Raw genomic sequence first — 17,434 nt, 5'->3', positions numbered from 1 at the left:
TAAGTAAAATACAGGTCCCCCCAGCTCTCTGTCAGTGATGCATAGAATGTGATCTGGGAACATAGAGGACCCCTGAGGGGGGAGGCTGTCAGCCTGAAGGGCTCCAGAGAGCCGTGGGAGCTGAGCTGTCTGCTGAAGAGTAGTGCAGACCGAGGGGACAAAGTGAGCACTCACACATGGGCCCTGTAGAATGTCACAGGAGTCATTTGGCTTCTTGTCCCATCATGGCTTCTGAGTCTCCATCATGTCCCTTCCATGTCAGGACCTTGCTCCCCCAGGGCAGCCACTGTTCTGACTGCTGTCACCATAGATGAGTTTTGCTTTTTTTTTTCTTTTAGTTTCAGGTAAATGGAATCATACAGCATATACTTTGTGTCTGGCTGTCTTTGCCTGAGGTTAACCCAGGGTGTTAACTGTATGGCCGCTGTATTCTTTTTCTTTTGTCCTGTGTAGTTTTCAGTTGCACTAACATACTTGTATATGTTGCCCATGGAAGGACACTTGATTCGTTTAGTCTGTGACACATAGGGAGGGTGCTAATGGTAATCGTCTCGCACATGCTTGGCCCATGCATGCTTGCCGAGTCTGCTTAGTGGACACTGCCGAGTTCTTTTCCTAGGTGCTTGCTCACACTTCTCAGCAGCGTGGCGTTCCAGGTGCTCTCTGCCCTCTCCAGAGTGTGGCACTGGCACTCACTGGCTTTTATGTTTTTTCTTTATGCCACCCTGGTGATAGGGTGAGGGGATTTGGTTTTACTTTGCATTTCCCTGATAACTAAGGGTAGGATGTGCCTTTTCAAATTTTATTGGCTACTCAACTTCTTTTCTGAGGTGCCTGTGTGGGGCTATCTTGCTAATCTGTGGGCACACTTGATAGATCCAGGGTGAGAGTCCTTTGTGAGATGTGTGTATTGCAGATGTCTTCTCCTGTGCTGTGCCTTACCTTTCATTCTCTGCATGCTTTTTTGTTTTGTTTTCTTAATGAACAGAATTCAATTGTAATGAATTCTACTTTATAGAATCTTTTTTTATGGCTAGTGCCTTTTTTGTCCTATTTAAGAAATTCTATGTTATCTTCTAGAAGCTTTGTTTTGACATTACCCACTAGATACATGATCCATTGGAATTAATTTTCTGTACGGCATGAGGTAGTGAGCGGTTAATGTTCTTAACAAGATCATCTTGCCCAGTAAACCTTGAAATAAATCAGATGACCATAAATCTTCTGTCATCTATTTGTCCTTTTACTAATATCACTAATTTCAATAATACTTTAAAAAATTACTATAGCTATATGGGTTTTAATGTCTGATAGGGTAAGCCCTCCTACTTTGTTCTTTAATATTATTTTGGCTAATCTAGGTACTTTTTTATATCCATATAAATTTTAAAATCAGTTTAGCAGTTACAAAAATAAAGAAAAAAAAAACCATAGTTTTATTTGGATTGCATTGAATTTTTTTTTACTATATGAAGACTTCTAATGTCTGAATATGGTATGTCTTTTCTGTTTATTTAGTTTTTCTTTAAATTTTCCACAGTATTTTGTAGCTTACTTTTTAATGTAAAGATCTTGTGTTTCTTTTATTAAATTTATTCCAAGATACTTGTTATTTTTGGATGGTTTTATAAATGGCATTGTATAAATGTGTATTGGAAATGCAGTTAGTTTCTATGTATAGACCTTGAATCCTGTGATCTTGTTAAATTCCATTATTCTCCTAGTTGATCTGTGTATTCTTTTGGGCTTTCTGTGCAGAAAACCACCTGTCTGTTACTGAGCTGAGTTTCCAGGTCTTACCCCTTTCCCTCGGTGTTCTTGCCCTTACTGAAACGTTCAAGGGGGGCTGACCTCTGGGAAGGCGCCCATTGCCCCACTAGCCTGATGTTTGCTGGAGGGGGTCTTGTTACCAGGTGCCTTTTTATTAAACTCCTTTTATCAGACTAAGGAAGTTTTATGATTTGTTATTTATTTATTTTATTTTTTAATTCTCTCCCGAGGATACTTTTCATTTTTCTTCAGATAGAGTAGAAAGGAGGGAGGGTGAAAGGGAAGAAGGGAGGGAAAGAGGGAGAGGGAGAGGAGGAGTGGGGGGGGGGGAGAGAGAGACATTGATATGAGAAGGACACATTGAATGGCTGCCTCCTGCATGACGGGGATAAACTGCATCCGAGGGACGTGCCCTTGACTGGAATCAGACCCGCGACTCATTGGTCTGTGGGCTGACACTCTAACTGCTGAGCCAAACTGGCCAGGGCAAGTTTTATGATTTAAAAAGGTCACAGCTCTGGCCGGTTTTGCTCAGTGGTTAGAGCATCAGCTTGCGGACCAGAGAGTCCCGGGTTCGGTTCCCGTTAAGGACATGTACCTCGGTTGCAGTTTGTTTATGGCCCTGGTTGGGGTTGCGTGGTTGGCAGCCAGTCGCCGTGTCTCTCTCTCGTCCATATTTCTCCCTCTCTCTTCTTCCCTCTCTTCCTCCTGCTCTATCTGAAGATAAATGCAAAAATGTCCTCGGGTGAGGATTTAAAAAAAATTTTTTTTTAAAGGTCAAAAATGTGTTACATTTTGTCAAATGCCCTTTTTTCTGCATTTATTGGTTATATGTGTTTTCTTCTTTATTTTGTTTATGTGGTAAATAATGTACCTTTCTAATGTTAAGTAAGGTAACTTTGCATTCTTTTTTTTTTAATCCTCACCTGAGAACATTTTTACATTAATCTTCAGGTAGAGCTGGAGGGAGAGAGGGAGGAAGAGAGAGAGAGAAACATTGGTGTGAAAGAGACATCAATTGGTTGCCACCCGCACAACCTCAACTGGGGCCCGGGACGAACCACAACCGGGGTACGTGCCCTTGGCTGGAATTAAACCCAGGACTCCTTGGTCTGCGGGCGACGCTCTTACTGCTGAGCCACACCGGCCAGGGCAACTTTGCATTCTTAAGATAATCCCAACTTATTCACGATACACCATCCTTTATGTCCCATCGTTGAGTTCGATGTGCTAATATTTTGTTTATGATTTTTCTGTCTGTAATTTTCCTTTCGTATACTGCCCTTGTCAGGCTTTGGTGTCAAGGTAATGCTGACCTCATGAAATGGGCTCGGGAGTGCTTCACTTTGTGCCTTCTCAGTGGGATTGTTCTCTGGTGGTTAAAGGAACCTACCAATGTGTTAAAACTTACAGAAGGTCTTATTTAAAAAGGAGGGGTTTGATGGGGAAAAAAGGTGGACATTTGTAATACTTTCAACAATAAAAATAAATACATAAAAATAAAATATGTGTATGTGCGTGCAAACACACATACACACACTCCATGTCAAATGATTCTCAAAAGGGAATCAGAAAGTCCTGGTCGAATAATTTTTTTCATTGGTGAATAATGCCCGTAAATGCACCCATTGAATGACCTAATACATTTCCTCCAAGGTGGAAGGGGGGAGGCATAAAAGTTTTGTTCTATGAAGGAGTTTGTGTATTTCTTCCTAAAATGTTTGGAAGAATTCACCAGTGAGGCCATCTGGACCTGAGTTTTCTTTGTGAATTTCTAACTATAGATATTTTTGGAATTGTTTTGCTGAGGTATAATTATAAAACATGAATATTGCAGGTTGAGGACTTATTTGGAGGGGTATGGGAACATGGAGGTGTAGATTCTGTAGTGGAGGGAGGACACAGTTATCCTGAGACAGAGACTGGCCCTGGTCGGTGTGTCTTAGTGGTTAGATCGTCGGCCCTTGCACTGAAGGGTATTGGGTTCAATTCCCGGTCAAGGGCGCGTAACTGGGTTGCAGGTTCAATCCCCAGCTCCTGTCAAGGTGCATGTGGGAAGCAACCAATCAATGTGTCTCTGTCACATCAATGTTTCTCTCTCTCTCTCCCTCCCTCCCTTCCACTTTCTCTAAAAAATGGAAAAAATATCCTCAGGTGAGGATTAAGAAAAAGAGAGACAGACAGACAGACAGACAGACACTGAAGATGCTGCTGCTTCATGAGCAATGACTGTGCCAGACCAGGAAATGTGCATTTGACTCCTGGGGGTGAGGGATTTGACAAGAAGTTTTAAGTAAGATAGCTGGAATTTTAAGAGTGTGCGAATAGTCAGAATAGGGCTTCTCAAACTGGAGCAAGTATCAGCCACCTGGAGGGTTCATGAGAACAGGTTGCTGGGCCCCACCCGCGTTTCTGATTTGGGAGATCTGGGTGGAGCCCAAGAATTTGCGTTTCCAGCCAGTTCCCAGGTGATGCTGCCTCCAGTCCAGCACTGCACTTTGGGACTGGAGGCATTATACTCACTGGTTGCCCACCCCGCCCTGGTGTCCCCACCCCCCAATGTCTGCTGCTCGGGCTGGGACGTCCTGGGTTTTGTTCTTTAGCCCCAGGACCTGGCACAGCACAGACCAGGTACTTAGTACCACTCCTGTGCTATGTTGTCCCCCACATTTGTCTTATTTTTTGTAATTGCGAAAGGGATACATGCCCATTTGATTTTTTTTAACAATACAGAAATTTGTGCCCTGGCCGGTTTGGTTCCGCGGTTAGAGCGTCGGCCTGCGGTCCTGAGAGACCCGGGTTCGGTTCCCGCTAAGGGCGCGTACCTCGGTTGCAGTTTGTCCCCGGCCCTGGTCGGTTGTGCAGGGGGGCAGCCACTCGATGTGTTCCTTTCACATTGATGTTTCTCTCTCTCTCTCTCTCTGTTCCTCTCTCTCCCTCCCACTCTACCTGAATAAAAAATGGAAAAATGTCCTCGGGTGAGGATAAAAAAAAAAAAATACAGAAATTTGTAAAGTAAAATTAAGGTTTCCATCTTTGTCCCTTACCACCTCTTCTTGCCAGAGATGGCCATCTCCTGACTATCACCAGTCACCTCTTTGTACAATTGCAAACATGTATTCACGGACAGATGATCTTCTTTATGTAAAGGGACGATGGAGCTGGTTCTAGAGGACTCAGGCCAGGAGTGGAGCATTGCTTCACCGTGAGCTCATTGTTGACCCGAAGTGCATGATGCTTTCCAGAAGGCGGGGTGAGCCAACCTATAGTAACTCCTTGTGGGTTTAGAATGGATCAGATTTGTTGACCTTGAAGTTGTTAGTTAGTTCTTGTTCTTTAGAAGTTTTTAATGGTACGTGGAATCAGGAACAGGGAGAATCCCCTGGTGATGGCACTGTTGCAGAGATTTGGACAGGAATTTCCATGACCCTGTTTGTGACTCATCTGAATACCTGCTCCTCTTTGCTCCTCTTCACAAAGCTCAGTGTCTGCCAGTGACTTCGTCTTGCTTCCCAGACAGAAGTGCCCCGGGTTTTGTGGCTCGTCATCCTATCCTGGCGTTGTGTGTGGCTGAGTCTCTTCAGGGAGCTGAAATGTGGAGGGGAGCCGTGCTGAGCCCCCGGAACCGGTCACTCATGCTTTGCTTCCCGGACTGCCCGCCCTCCTCCCTCCCTATGACTAGTTAGGAGTCAGAGCCCTGCCCACCCCACCCCCGCCTTTCCAGCTGGTCTTCTCTGTCCTGAGTGCTTAACCTTCCAGACTGTGGAGCTCGGCTGCTAAGGCGTCCATGGTGCTTCCCTGGGACCGTGGCTCTGGCTTGCCAAGAATGTGGCGAGGGGAGAGGCAGCGCTTCTGTGGCTGGCCTTGCAGAGCTGTGCGGTCACAGTAGATGGGATGTCCGTCTCCTCTGTGCTCCTGTTCATGGACAGGTTTGTGGTCACAGTCTTGCCTTTCTTGCTTTTGTAATTGGAGACATGCTGAACTGGGTTTTGAGCGTGTGTGTGGAAGTTTAGCCCCCCGCCCCCCTCAGTGGGCAGAGCTGTTTCCTTGGGATTTCTCAGATCGAGTGGGTGTGTCCCGTGTCTCCAGCAAGGGTCTGGCTGGCTTGCTCACGTGTATCTGCTGCTCACTACACTCCCTTGAGTTGACTTTTACCTCTATTTTTAGGGATCAGTGTTTTAGCCTCAGATGCTACTTGGGTCACATTTTCTAAAGGAAGAGAGACTCCAAGTCTTTCTAGCTTTTGGGTACTTTTAGTGTGTGGAACTAGGAATTTTGGGCACAATGCTTGACCACAGAATTTCCCATGGGAAAGGTAGAATTTTTATCACACAGGAGATCTGCTTTGCAGAATGTGTTTTGTTTCTCGTGGTTTTGAAGTGGCTGGCCTTTCCGAACTCTTGCGTGCGTGTTCAGAGCCGAGTCAGGGCCAGTGTGAGCACATGTAGCAGTGAAGCCTGTCGGTGTTTGAGGGGTGGGGAGCTGGAAAAAACAAACAACTGTGAAATGGGCTTCAGAAGAATCATTCGAGACTTTGTCTTCTCTACCCCAGATGAGTACCAGGATGTGTATGTTCCTTCAGGAATAAATGTCTTAACCTCCCAAGCTTGTTTCCTGTCTGTACCATGGGACTATAATATCTTCCTTGTAGAGCTGTTTCACACATGAAATATATGTGAAGTGCCTGGTGCAGTCCGAGGTCCTGACAGGTGATCTGTAAAAGGTGGCTACGCTGCAGGAAGTGGTGGAGGAGATAGCCATCGGTTCAGGTGGGCGGAATGCGGTGTGTTCCTATGTGCTCCTGGTTGAATTGCTGCAGCTTCTGTTAGGTGAAGGAGGGAAAGAGCAGAGGCCCGGAGTCACTGAATTACAGCAGTTTACTTGGATGGTGTGTTGAAGGAGGTGGACTTTGGAGGGTTATTTCTCAAGACTGAGAAGTTTTGAGAAATCCCTGCTGAGGGCTGGTGGCTTGTGGAACCTGCTCCACTGGGTCGGGAGGATCGCTGTCTTGCACTCCTCTGTCCTCTGCCCCCGGGACGGCGCTGGCTCGAGATTTGCCAAGTAGCAGCTTTGGAGACAGCCGTCTGACTCTCGGTTCTGTGTCAATTAGCTGGTCTCTCTGGGCAGGACTCCCCATTCTATCTGAATCCTAGCTTTCTCTGTCTAATTTAATTTAATTATTTATTTTTGTTCATCCTCATCTGAGGATATTTTTTCCATTGATTTTTTGTTTTTGTTTTTTAGAGAGAGTGGAAGGAGGGGGAGGGGAAACAGAGAGAGAGAAACATCGATTGGTTGCCTCTTGCACATACCCTGACTGGGGCGGGAATCGAACTTGCAACCCAGGTACTGCCCTTGACCTGAAATAGAACCCAAGACCCTTTGGTACACAGGCCGATGCTCTAACCACTGAGTCACACCAGTCAGGGCATAGCTTCCTCTATTTTATTTTATTTTATTTTATTTTATTTTTTTAATCGAGGACATTTTTCCATTTTTTGTACAGACAGAGTGGGAGGGAGAGAGAGGAAGAGAGAGAGAGGGAAACATCGATGTGAAAGGGACACATCGAGTGGCTGCCACCCGCACGACCAACCAGGGCCGGGGACAAACTGCAACCGAGGTACGTGCCCCTAGCGGGAACCGAACCCGGGCCTCTCCGGACCGCAGGCGGACGCTCTAACCGCTGAGCCAAACCGGCCAGGGCCATAGCTTCCTCTATTTTAAATGGGCAGGAATAATTCTCATGTAATATTTGTGAAGATTCCCCGAAAAAGCATGCCCTGAATAAATCTGAATGTTTTCCTACATGCCAGGAACTATTCTAGGCTAGAGGCACCACAGTAAATAGAAGAGGCAGTACAGTAGGTCCTCACCTAACATGTTGATAGGTTCTGTGGCTTTCAGTGAAACAGTGCATAACAAAACCAATTTTATAATAGGCTGATACCTACAAGAGTTAAGTTTCTACGGCATCTCATCAATGTTATAACAAAATGATGTCACGATTCAAGGACCTGTTGTATCATACCTCATGGACTTTACATTCTGGTGTTGCTAGGGTATGTGTGTGTGTGTGCATGTGTGCATGTTTTTATTGATTTTAGAGAGGAAGGAAGAGGGAAGGAGGGAGGGAGAAAGAAACATCAGTTGGCTACCTTCTGCACGCCCCCTAACTGGGAACTGAACCCACCACCTTTTGGTGTACAGGATGATGCTCCAACCAACTGAGCCACCCAGTCAGGGCTCAAAGGGCTCCATTTTTTATATAAGAGTGCATCACTGTACATTTTCATTTTCTCTTCAGCTTTTTGCTTCTTTTATTTATTTATTTTTGTCTTCAATTTTATTCTATTTTATTTTTTAATTAATTTATTTTTGTTACAGATGTTTCTCCTTTTCCCCCACTGATTCCCCCTCCCCCTTATTTATTTATTCTTAAAATATTTTTTCTTTATTGATTTTAGAGAGAGAGAAGAAGGGAGAGGGAGAGAGAGAGAGAGAAACATCGATGCGAGAGAACATCAATTGGCTGCCTCCTTCATGCCCCCCCACTGGGGATTGGGCCCACAACCTGGGCATGTGCCCTGACTGGGAATCGAACCAGTGACCTCTTGGTGCATGGGTCAACGCTCACCAGTGAGCCACACAGGCTGGGCTGTTGCTTTTTTTTTGTTTTAAAATTGATTTTTAGAGAGAGAGAGAAAAAGACATTGATGTGAGAGCAGAATGTTGATTGGCTGCCTCCCGCCCTCCACCTCAGGGGATCTAGCTGGAAACCCAGGCATGTGCCCTGAATCAAACTAGTAACCTTTCGGTGCACAGTGTGCCTGCCCGAGCAAGCTACACTGGCCAGGGCAGCTATTTGCTTCTTAAAGCACTTTCCTAACACAACAGGAGCTCCCTGGACTTGCTGCCTAGTGCCTCTAGGGACGCATAGAAAAATCGGGCATAATTGGGGATTAGATGAAGGCTTACTGATGTGAAAGGTGGGAATAAGAAATTCTTTTTTTTTTTTATCCTCACCAGAGGACACTTTTCCACTTTCTGTTCAGATAGAGTAGGAGGGAGAGAGAGGAAGAGAGAGAGAGAGAAAAACATCGATGTGAAAGGGACACATCAAGTGGCTGCCACCCACACAACCCAACCAGGGCCGGGGACAAACTGCAACCGCGGCACATGCCCTTAGTGGAAACCGAACCCGGGTCTCTCCGGACTGCAGGCCGACGCTCTAACTGCTGAGCCAAACCGGCCAGGGCGAGAAATTCTTAATTTAGCAACAGTTTTTCAATTTTCTATTAATCTTGTTTAGTGGGTGATACATTTGTGGGGTTCAGATATCCAAAAGGTACAGAAGAGTAAATGGTGACAAGTTTCCTTTCCTCCCTGTGCCTTTGCCACCACTAACCCTTCCTAGACAGTGATGATGTCAGTTTCCATCTTGCAGAGGTAGTCTGTGCACGTCCCTGCCAGTGCGGTGCATTGTCACGGGAGCGCGATTCACGGCCACCTGCCTGCCTTTTTCTTTAAGTGTAGCTCACAGTCCTTCCAAAGTGTCCCTGACCCCTCTCAGTGCTGTGCATGAATGTGTCTTGAACCCTTGGGTTGTTTTCAGTCTTTTTGTGATATTTCAAAAAAATCCTATTTAAACTGCTGTATATCAACATAATATATACACATTTCTTTCTTTCTTTTTTTTTTTTTAATCCTCACCTGAGGACATTTTTCCATTTTTTGTTCAGGTAGAGTGGGAGGGAGAGAGAGGACCAGAGAGAGAGAGAGAGAGAGAGAAACATCGACGTGAAAGGGACACATCGAGTGGCTGCCACCTGCACAACCCAACCAGGGCCGGGGACAAACTGCAACCGAGGTACATGCCCTTAGCAGGAACCGAACCCGGGTCTCTCTGGACCGCAGGCCAACGCTCTAACCACTGAGCCAAACAGGCCAGAGCAACATATACACATTTCAAGTGCTCAGTAGCCACACACGGCTAGTAGCTCCCATCCCATATTGGACAGCAGAGGCTAAACCTGTGTCAGGAGGTGAGGGCTGTTCAGATCTCCAGATTTAATGCTTGCCCCACTCACACTCAGCCCCTCTGCCTCTTCTCTAAACTTCCTGCCTCTGGGGCACACTGGACAGCCTGTGACAGTAAAGATGCTGGGGACAGAGTGTGGAGGAGGCTGAGAAAAGGGAAGCTTTGGTGGGGACCAGGATCCCGATGGTCCATTTTGTCCCAGTGAAATGTGTCACTGGCCGATCTTGCTCCGAATGCTGGTGACACTCTTTACTTGTGACCTGCAGTCCACAGTGTGCCCGGGAGTTTCTGGCCTCACAGGAGAGCTGGCAGGCAGAACCTACCATGCCGTTATTTTTAATATCTCTTTGTCATGGGTGTTGATATAAGAAATGTTCAAACCTGTAGACACATTTTTATGAGTGTTTACTTAAACCGAACTGGCTACACTGCTGGGGAGCAAGGTCTCAGATGCTCCATAGAATGACAGTTTTGCAGCTTTTTCTATGTATTTGGAATTAAGGAGGGAATGTAAAGATGATTACTTAGAGGAGGGAGAAACCAAGGTACAGGATAGTTAAGACTTATTAAGACTACCTGCTCTGCTCCCTGAGGGCGGTTGTGCCTCCTAAGAATCTGCAGAAGCAGCATTTCAAAGGTGTTAGCCTAGAAGCACAGAAACAACAGACAGGGCTGGTTAAAAGCAAAGTAAACCTTTTACTGAAGTCGTTATATGTCTGGGGTGGAACTACCCACCACCATGACCTGCCCAGTTAAGGATTTGTGATCGGATCACCCTGTGAGGTTACTTTCAGTCCCCGGGCTTGTTAGGTTTATTATATAGAGCCCTTTATGTCCACACTGGCATCTCATATGTTTTCCTCTGAGTTATCTGTTGAGATGAAAATAACTATTTTGCAAGCCCTGGGATAAATGCCGGGTGAAACCCTGGCTCCCTTTTCCTGCCTAAGTTCTCTGCCTCCCTCAGTCTGTCAGGGTTAGTCTTTTCCCTTGTAGTTGGGTGTGGCTTACCCATTGACAGTGCAAAACGTATTTCCCAAGGCCTCTTCAGCATTGTTGTTAAGGGAATCTGGATAGGCATTGTCAACAGGTCCCTGGTGGGGTCAGCACCTGCGGGGCCACCTCCCTTCAGCCCATCTTCCTTGTAAACCTTGCCTCTCTCCTCAGATCACTCCTGCCTTCTGTCGTGGGGGGCGATGGCCCAGTTGGAGGGTTGAGCTTGAGGACAGACACTCCCCTCTCCCCTGCTCCCCGTTGCCTAGTGGAGAAATGCCCTGCGAGTGATTGATGTCAGCTGCTGTCTTGTGGGCTGAGTATGTGTGCCAAGCACGAGGGGGGCCTGGAAGGTCCGTTGTAGTGCCCTATGAGGGAGGCACGTGTCTCCTCTTCCGGGTGCACTCTGAGGGAGGGCAGAGGGAGCAGTGTGCGCCCTGGTGCATGAACAGGTGGCAGCTGTTGAAGGGATTTGGGGACAGGGCTGGGGTGGTCTGTCCGTGTTCTCAGGAGGTGGCCCTGACTACTGTGGAGAGGAGAGTGCTGTAGTGGCAGATAGATGCAGTCCGAGTTCTGCAGGGCCAGGGTTTGACAGACTGTGGACCTGTGCCCGAGGGACAGCCAAGGAGAGGGTGGGCAAGCACAGGTGTGGCGGGGCTGGCGAGTCAGCCAGGAGGTGTGTAGGCTCCAGAAGGCACGAGGAGGATGGCTGGGCAGTGGGGCCAGCCCCTAGCCCAACCAGAACGAGGGTTTGGAGTTAGCCTCAGGAGAGACTGAAGGTTTCTGTGCACATAAGCCTGCCCCTTTTTTGTTGTCCAATATAGTAAAGGCTGCCCTGGCCAGGTGGGTCGGTTGGTTGGAGCATTGTCCCAGATACCAAAAGGTTGAGGGTTCGATCCTCGGTTGGGGTACATATGGGAGGTAACCAGTAGAAGTTTCCCTTACCTCGATGTTTCTCTCTCTCTCCCCCTTTCACTCTGTCTGAAATCAGTAAACATATTCTTGGGTTTGGAGGCCCTCAGAAAAAAGTTGTGGAGTGAACGAGGCCTGGTGGGTTGTCGAGAGCGTCTCCACTGTCTCCTGTGTGCAGGCTGCTCTCGGGCAAGGCTCCTGGAGGCTTTGAGCGCCGCGGTTATTAGCCTCTTAGGGGAAGTGGTTGTCATCTCATCTGTCTTTGGAAGAGTCCTTGGGGGCTTCCTCTTCACCTGTCACTTACACCCCTCCTGGCGGCTGTAGGAGGGTGGATTTGAGTGGGCGTCTTGGAAAAAGGAGGCTAGTCTGGAGTCGAGTTCTGCCCACTCGCAGTGTGTGTACAAGGGCTGCCCTTGGAGGTGGCCCCCGGCACTGGCCTCAGGTAGTCCCGTCTCCTCACTGCTCTGCACCTGCCTCCCCTGCAGACACGTGGTGGCTGTTCCATGGGCCAGCACACAGGTGTTGAGCGCTCTGCATGCTGGGTAGGGTTCTGGGAACCCACCCCTGTGGAAAGGCGTGTGGGGTGGAGAGGGGACAGGGTACCGCCAGCAAGCACAAAATAACATGGTGAGCACTCTGGAAACCCAGGCCTGGGGGCCGGGCTGTGGCTGCCAGTCAGGGAAGCTTTGCAGAGAAGAGTAAGTCCAGAGTGTCTGCTAACACAGGACAGACATGAAGGCTTACAGGAGCTGGCAGTGGGACAGGTGAATTGGAAATAGCTAATAACACAGGAAGCTTGTATCGAGTAGTTCCTGTGTCCTGCCCCCGGCGAAGAATCCGAGGTGGTGGCTGTGGCACTGCCTTCTCTAGCGATACAAGAATGTTTAAGGCGCCTTAGGATCCAAGGTTGGACTCACTGTGGCACAAGGCGCGCGAAGAGACAGCCAGAGGGACTGAAGGCTGCCTTCCCTCTGGTCTCTCCTGGACTGGGATGAGCTACACCACGTGTGTGCGGGTCATAAAGGGTGCCCTTGAGAGTCACCGGGTGAGGAAGACAGCACAGGTTTTAAAGGGATGAGGTGGGAGCTAACGGGCTCACCCTGCCTTGTATGTGTTCTCTCTCTGCACCTGGCTCCAGAATGGGATTTAGTCATGTAATGGGCAGAGGCAGGTCCTGGGCTCCACCTGGCCACCTGGGCCCATCAGCCAGCTCCCTGCCAGGCTTCTGGTGACCTCCTGACCTGAAAGGGGGGCAGGCGGCTCAAACCTTTTCCTGACTGGCTCCCTGCGCCGGAACCAGGCACCCCCATGACTCAGACAGCTGAAGCAAGGGAGGGATTCCTTTCTGCTGAGAGCTCCTGATAACTTGTAGTGACTTCCGCCTCTTGGCCACAAAAAATAATATATACAAAAACACCTCTTGTGAACCTTTCAAAAGTCATGGCCTATCATGCATGTATAGTTAAGCTCTTAGGCTAAAAATAACTATGAAACTTTGATTTTTGATTAAGTTTTATCTGCACGACCTTTGTACAAACTTACGTTTGTACATTAGGTTTCTGTTCCTGCTGGTTCTCCTGCTGGTCTACTCTTAGCAATAGAGTCCCCCATTTACACTTGGCCTCCCAGACCACAGAACTTATTCCCACCCAGTCACTACTGTGCGGTTCTTTATTCCATTCCTACCCTCTAGACCCTCAGCAACTCCCATCTCTCTAGCCAAGGTCGAGGTTCCTCAGGAGGTGTACCCCTCACTCCTAACCTCCCCTTCCTGGTGTGTTTGATTCTTGTGCCCAGTCCCCTTTCTCAGAGCAGCTCCCCTTTAGCAGAATGTAAACCCCTAGAGAACCAAGGTCTGGATGCCCAAGCCTTCGTATTGTCTGGGTGCTCGAGGTTTTGGCCTGGTTTTAATGGAGTAAGTCTTTCACCAGAAGCTTAGATGTTAAACAGGTTGGGCCTGGAGAAATCGCAGTTTATTTCTTACCCTGGAAGTAGAAATTGCCTTGGACTGTGAAATCATTTCTGAATTGGATTCCAACGTCACCACCACAGAAAAGCAAGGAAGAATATAATGAAACCATTCGTTTCCTTTTCCTTTTTATTGTTGTTAATCCTCACCCAAGGATATTTTTTCCAGTGATCATTTCCTAACTCCATCAGTCTTTCTATACTTACTAGGTAGCTCTCCTTCCTCCTCTGTTTATTAATGTTTATTTATTTGTATCCATATGTGCTCTGCATTTCTATCTCATTCAAAGGATTATAATCCCTTGTTCTCATTATTTATTTTGATGATTAAATTGTTTCAGATGTAGCCAGTGGGAGCTTTCAAACTGGCAACTGTTTCCGTTTGACATGTCCCCATCTTCCTTTGAGCACTTTGCTACTTTCTGGCACATAAGATGCTGCTTTCTTATATTTTCCAGTGAACCCTGGAAGCCACTTGTTTTTAATGAATACACCTACCTATACAGTGCGTTCCAAAACATAGCTTATTTTGTACTTCCATTTGGGATTTATTTGTGTTATTTGGGTCTTGTGTTCACATGTTGTTGGAGAGAAGACCTTGTGACAGTCTCATGAGTGGCTTTCTTTTTATGATGCTTGGAGACTCTGTAAATAGGTAATACAGAGTTACCTTATAGATAATTTAAACTAAACTATAGAGGTTAAGCACTAAAACAGCTGTTCTTTGCCCTGGCCGGTTTGGCTCAGTGGTTAGAGTGTCAGCCTGGGGACCAGAGAATCCTGGGTTCCGTTCCCACTAGGGGCACGTACCTCGGTTGCAGTTTGTCCCTGGCCCCAGTTGGGGTCGTGTGGGTGGCAGCCAGTTGATTTGTCTCTCTCACACCGATGTTTCTCTCTCTTTTCCTCCCTCCCTCCCTCCCGATCTATCTGAAGATGAATGCAAAAATGTTCTTGGGTGAGGATAAAAAAACCAACAACAGCCTTTCTTTAAGCATTGTAAATTTTTTTCTTTTTAAATCCTTACCTGAGGATACTGTTCCATTTAACCTTAGATAGACTGGGAGGGAGGGAAGGAGAGAGGGAGGAAGAAAAAAAGAAAGAGAGAATTGAGAAGAGAGGGAGAGAGAGAAACATTGATGTGAGAGAGACACATCTATTGGTTGCCTCCCGTATGACCCTGATCAGGGCCAGGGACCGAACCTCAGCTGAGGTACGTGCCCTTGACTTGAATCGAACCCGCGACTCTTTGCTCCTGGAGCCAACGTTGTAATTGCTGAGCCAAACTGGCCAGGGCTATACCTGTAATTTTTATTCCTACAAATTTTAATTCCTGTTAAACATAAGGAAACTGAGGTTCAGAGAGGTTAATACTGGTCAGAGAGTCACACAGCTAGTGAATGGTTGAGCCAGAGTTTCAGCTCACTTTGGTCTGGCTTCAGAGCTCACTTTTTCTGATACACTTTGTTACGTAATACATTTTTTTACTCTAAATTATAGAAATTGTTTATGTAACAGTGAATAACAAAAAGCTTACTTGAGGTCAGGGTCTTTTTACCTGCTGCATAATTCTGTCTCTATGAAAATCAGTCTGAAAAATTGAAGTTTGTGGGTCACAGCATTGTTCTGTCACAGGAAGTCTGCTTCAGACTTCCTTCCATCAGAGTGTGACTCCACTCTCCTAATGTTTCTGTAAACACCCAGAAATTCCCTAACCCTTTCATTTTCTTTCTGTAGGAATTTGCTTGCTAGAAAACAAAATGCAAGACCTGACAAACAAAATGACTTGGGATGGAAGTTATTTGGAAAAATACCACTCCGAGAGAATGATCAGAAAGAGTCAAAGAAAATGCAAAAGGTATACAAGAGAAACAAACAAACATGAATACTGCTGTATAGCATATGCTTATGAACTTTCAAAAATGACTATTTTGGAGACTTTGACACTGGGAAACTTTGTATTAATCTGCATGCCAAGTTCCTAAAATTTAAGTCTGTCTTCAGTATGCCGATGACTCTAACCTTCATCATCTCTTAAAGTTGCAGCATGCAAATAGGGGTGTTCAGTGGGGCTGCCTGGGCTTTAGATGTTTATGACTTGATTTAACTTAATCATTTTTTTTCTAGTAATAGTTTCAAATGTGTTTATTGTTGATTTGTGATAACTGTGTTTGGTAGTGAAGCAGGCTCCCCCTCTGATCCCTGGGTTTCCTAGAACTGAATCCTTCCGGTTCCACTCTGGCCAGGAAGGCCAGGGCCTTGTTCACCTAGGCTTGTAATGACCCCTTCCCCTTGCTGGCTCTGAAGCTGCCCACCTGTGTGCCAGGATAGGATTCAGGGTCGACCAGGCCTGTGGTATCTCATCACCACGGGCTCCCCGTGGAGGGGAGATGCCAGTAGCTGGAGGCTTATGCTCCTCTTTTCAAGGAGAAGGCTCGCACAGGGACCCAGGGACAGAGCAAGGTGGGGGGCTGGCTTTTACCACCAGCCATCCTAGCAGCCTGCTGTGGCGTGACACTGCCTCCAGCAGCCTCACCCCTCCAACCTCAGTTTCTTATTCATTGACTGTTCAGTGAACACTTGGGGATCTATTAAAGTGGGCCCTGGTGCTCTGCACTGGGGTTGGAGAAATGACCCAGCACCTTGCTCAGTAGCGTCCTCTGGGGGGAAGTGATTCCAGTGCAGCTCAGTGGCATGGGGCAGGTGGCAGGGCCTGCCAGCAAGGCCACACAGGAGGTTGAGTGTAAAGGTGTGACAGAGAATTAATAGTAATGGGGATGGATCATGTACTGAGTGACCACTTGTGCTAATTTTAAATGAGTCAGCACTTGGGTTTCTAGTTCATTTAAAATTTGAATCAGCCTTATGAAGAAGATACTGTTGTTGTCCTCATTGTACCAGGAAGCACTGAGACAGGCCGAGTGACTTGTACAGCTGGTGAGTGTCAGAGCTGGAGTTCAGCCCAGGCAGTCGACCCCACTGCTCCTCTGCCCCTGTGCAGGAAGGGGCCGCATGAGCCCAGGAGGCAGAGAGGGGGCTCTCCATGGGGCCGGTGTAATGCCGTGTGCCTGTGACCTGTCTCTGGCCTGAAGGCTCTGACCTATGTACAGAATGATGAGGTCATCCTGGCTAGAACGTGGCTCTTGGACTAGTCCAGGTGAGAGAGAGTGGTGTCTGCTCAGGGCTGTGGCAGTTGTGGGGGTGCTGAGGATGGCCCCTTGAGTATGAAACATGTTGGGTACAGGCGTGAGGTGTGCAGGGCGAGGCTGTGAACACATGCTGGGGTTTTGGCTTGAGTAGCAAAGATGATTTGCACCGTTTTTATGCCTTGTCAAATTAAATTTATTTTGAATGTGGTCTAACATTCCCTATAGCTATTGTCTAGGCCTAGGAGACTCAGAAAATAAATCAGTGTTAGAATTCGTTTTTATAGATTGTTACATTTTAAATTTGGATCACTTATTGTGTAGGCTTATTAAAATAGCGTGAAATTAAAATATGATGGTGAGTTTGCAAAACTCAGTGATAAATTTCTTAAACTAAGTAGCCAGTTTAAATATTTTAAAAGAAATCCACACTTTCAAAAAAGTAACTATCATACTAAATAGATTTATTCTTAATATTATTTGCGTCATGTTTAAATTTCTTTGCTACCTTTGTCATAATTTTTTTAAGGTGAGCATGAATATGTTCTTTAACTTAAAGGACTTCTGTGAACAGAAATGAACAGGTCAGCTAATTACGTGGTAACAC

At 46.7% G+C, this 17,434-nt stretch overlaps 1 protein-coding gene across 3 annotated transcripts in view; it reads left to right on the top strand.

The window, feature by feature from the left end:
• Nucleotides 1–17,434, top strand: part of TBC1D14 (TBC1 domain family member 14) — a 91,846-nt gene that overhangs the window by 23,532 nt on the left and 50,880 nt on the right. The window contains exon 3 of one of the 3 annotated variants that reach the window (XM_036255036.1): nt 15,419–15,539. The exons of 1 other annotated variant lie outside the window; for it this stretch is intronic. In XM_036255036.1, coding sequence (XP_036110929.1) covers nt 15,419–15,539 — 121 coding nt within the window. Of the gene's footprint in view, nt 1–15,418; nt 15,540–17,434 lie in introns of those variants that run through there. One more of the 3 variants, XM_036255043.1, reaches the window with a different exon arrangement.

This window comes from Molossus molossus, unplaced genomic scaffold (genome assembly GCF_014108415.1).
Source record: "Molossus molossus isolate mMolMol1 unplaced genomic scaffold, mMolMol1.p scaffold_m16_p_1, whole genome shotgun sequence".
NCBI classification, from domain to species: domain Eukaryota; kingdom Metazoa; phylum Chordata; class Mammalia; order Chiroptera; family Molossidae; genus Molossus; species Molossus molossus.
This window is presented reverse-complemented; position numbering and strand designations above follow the sequence as displayed.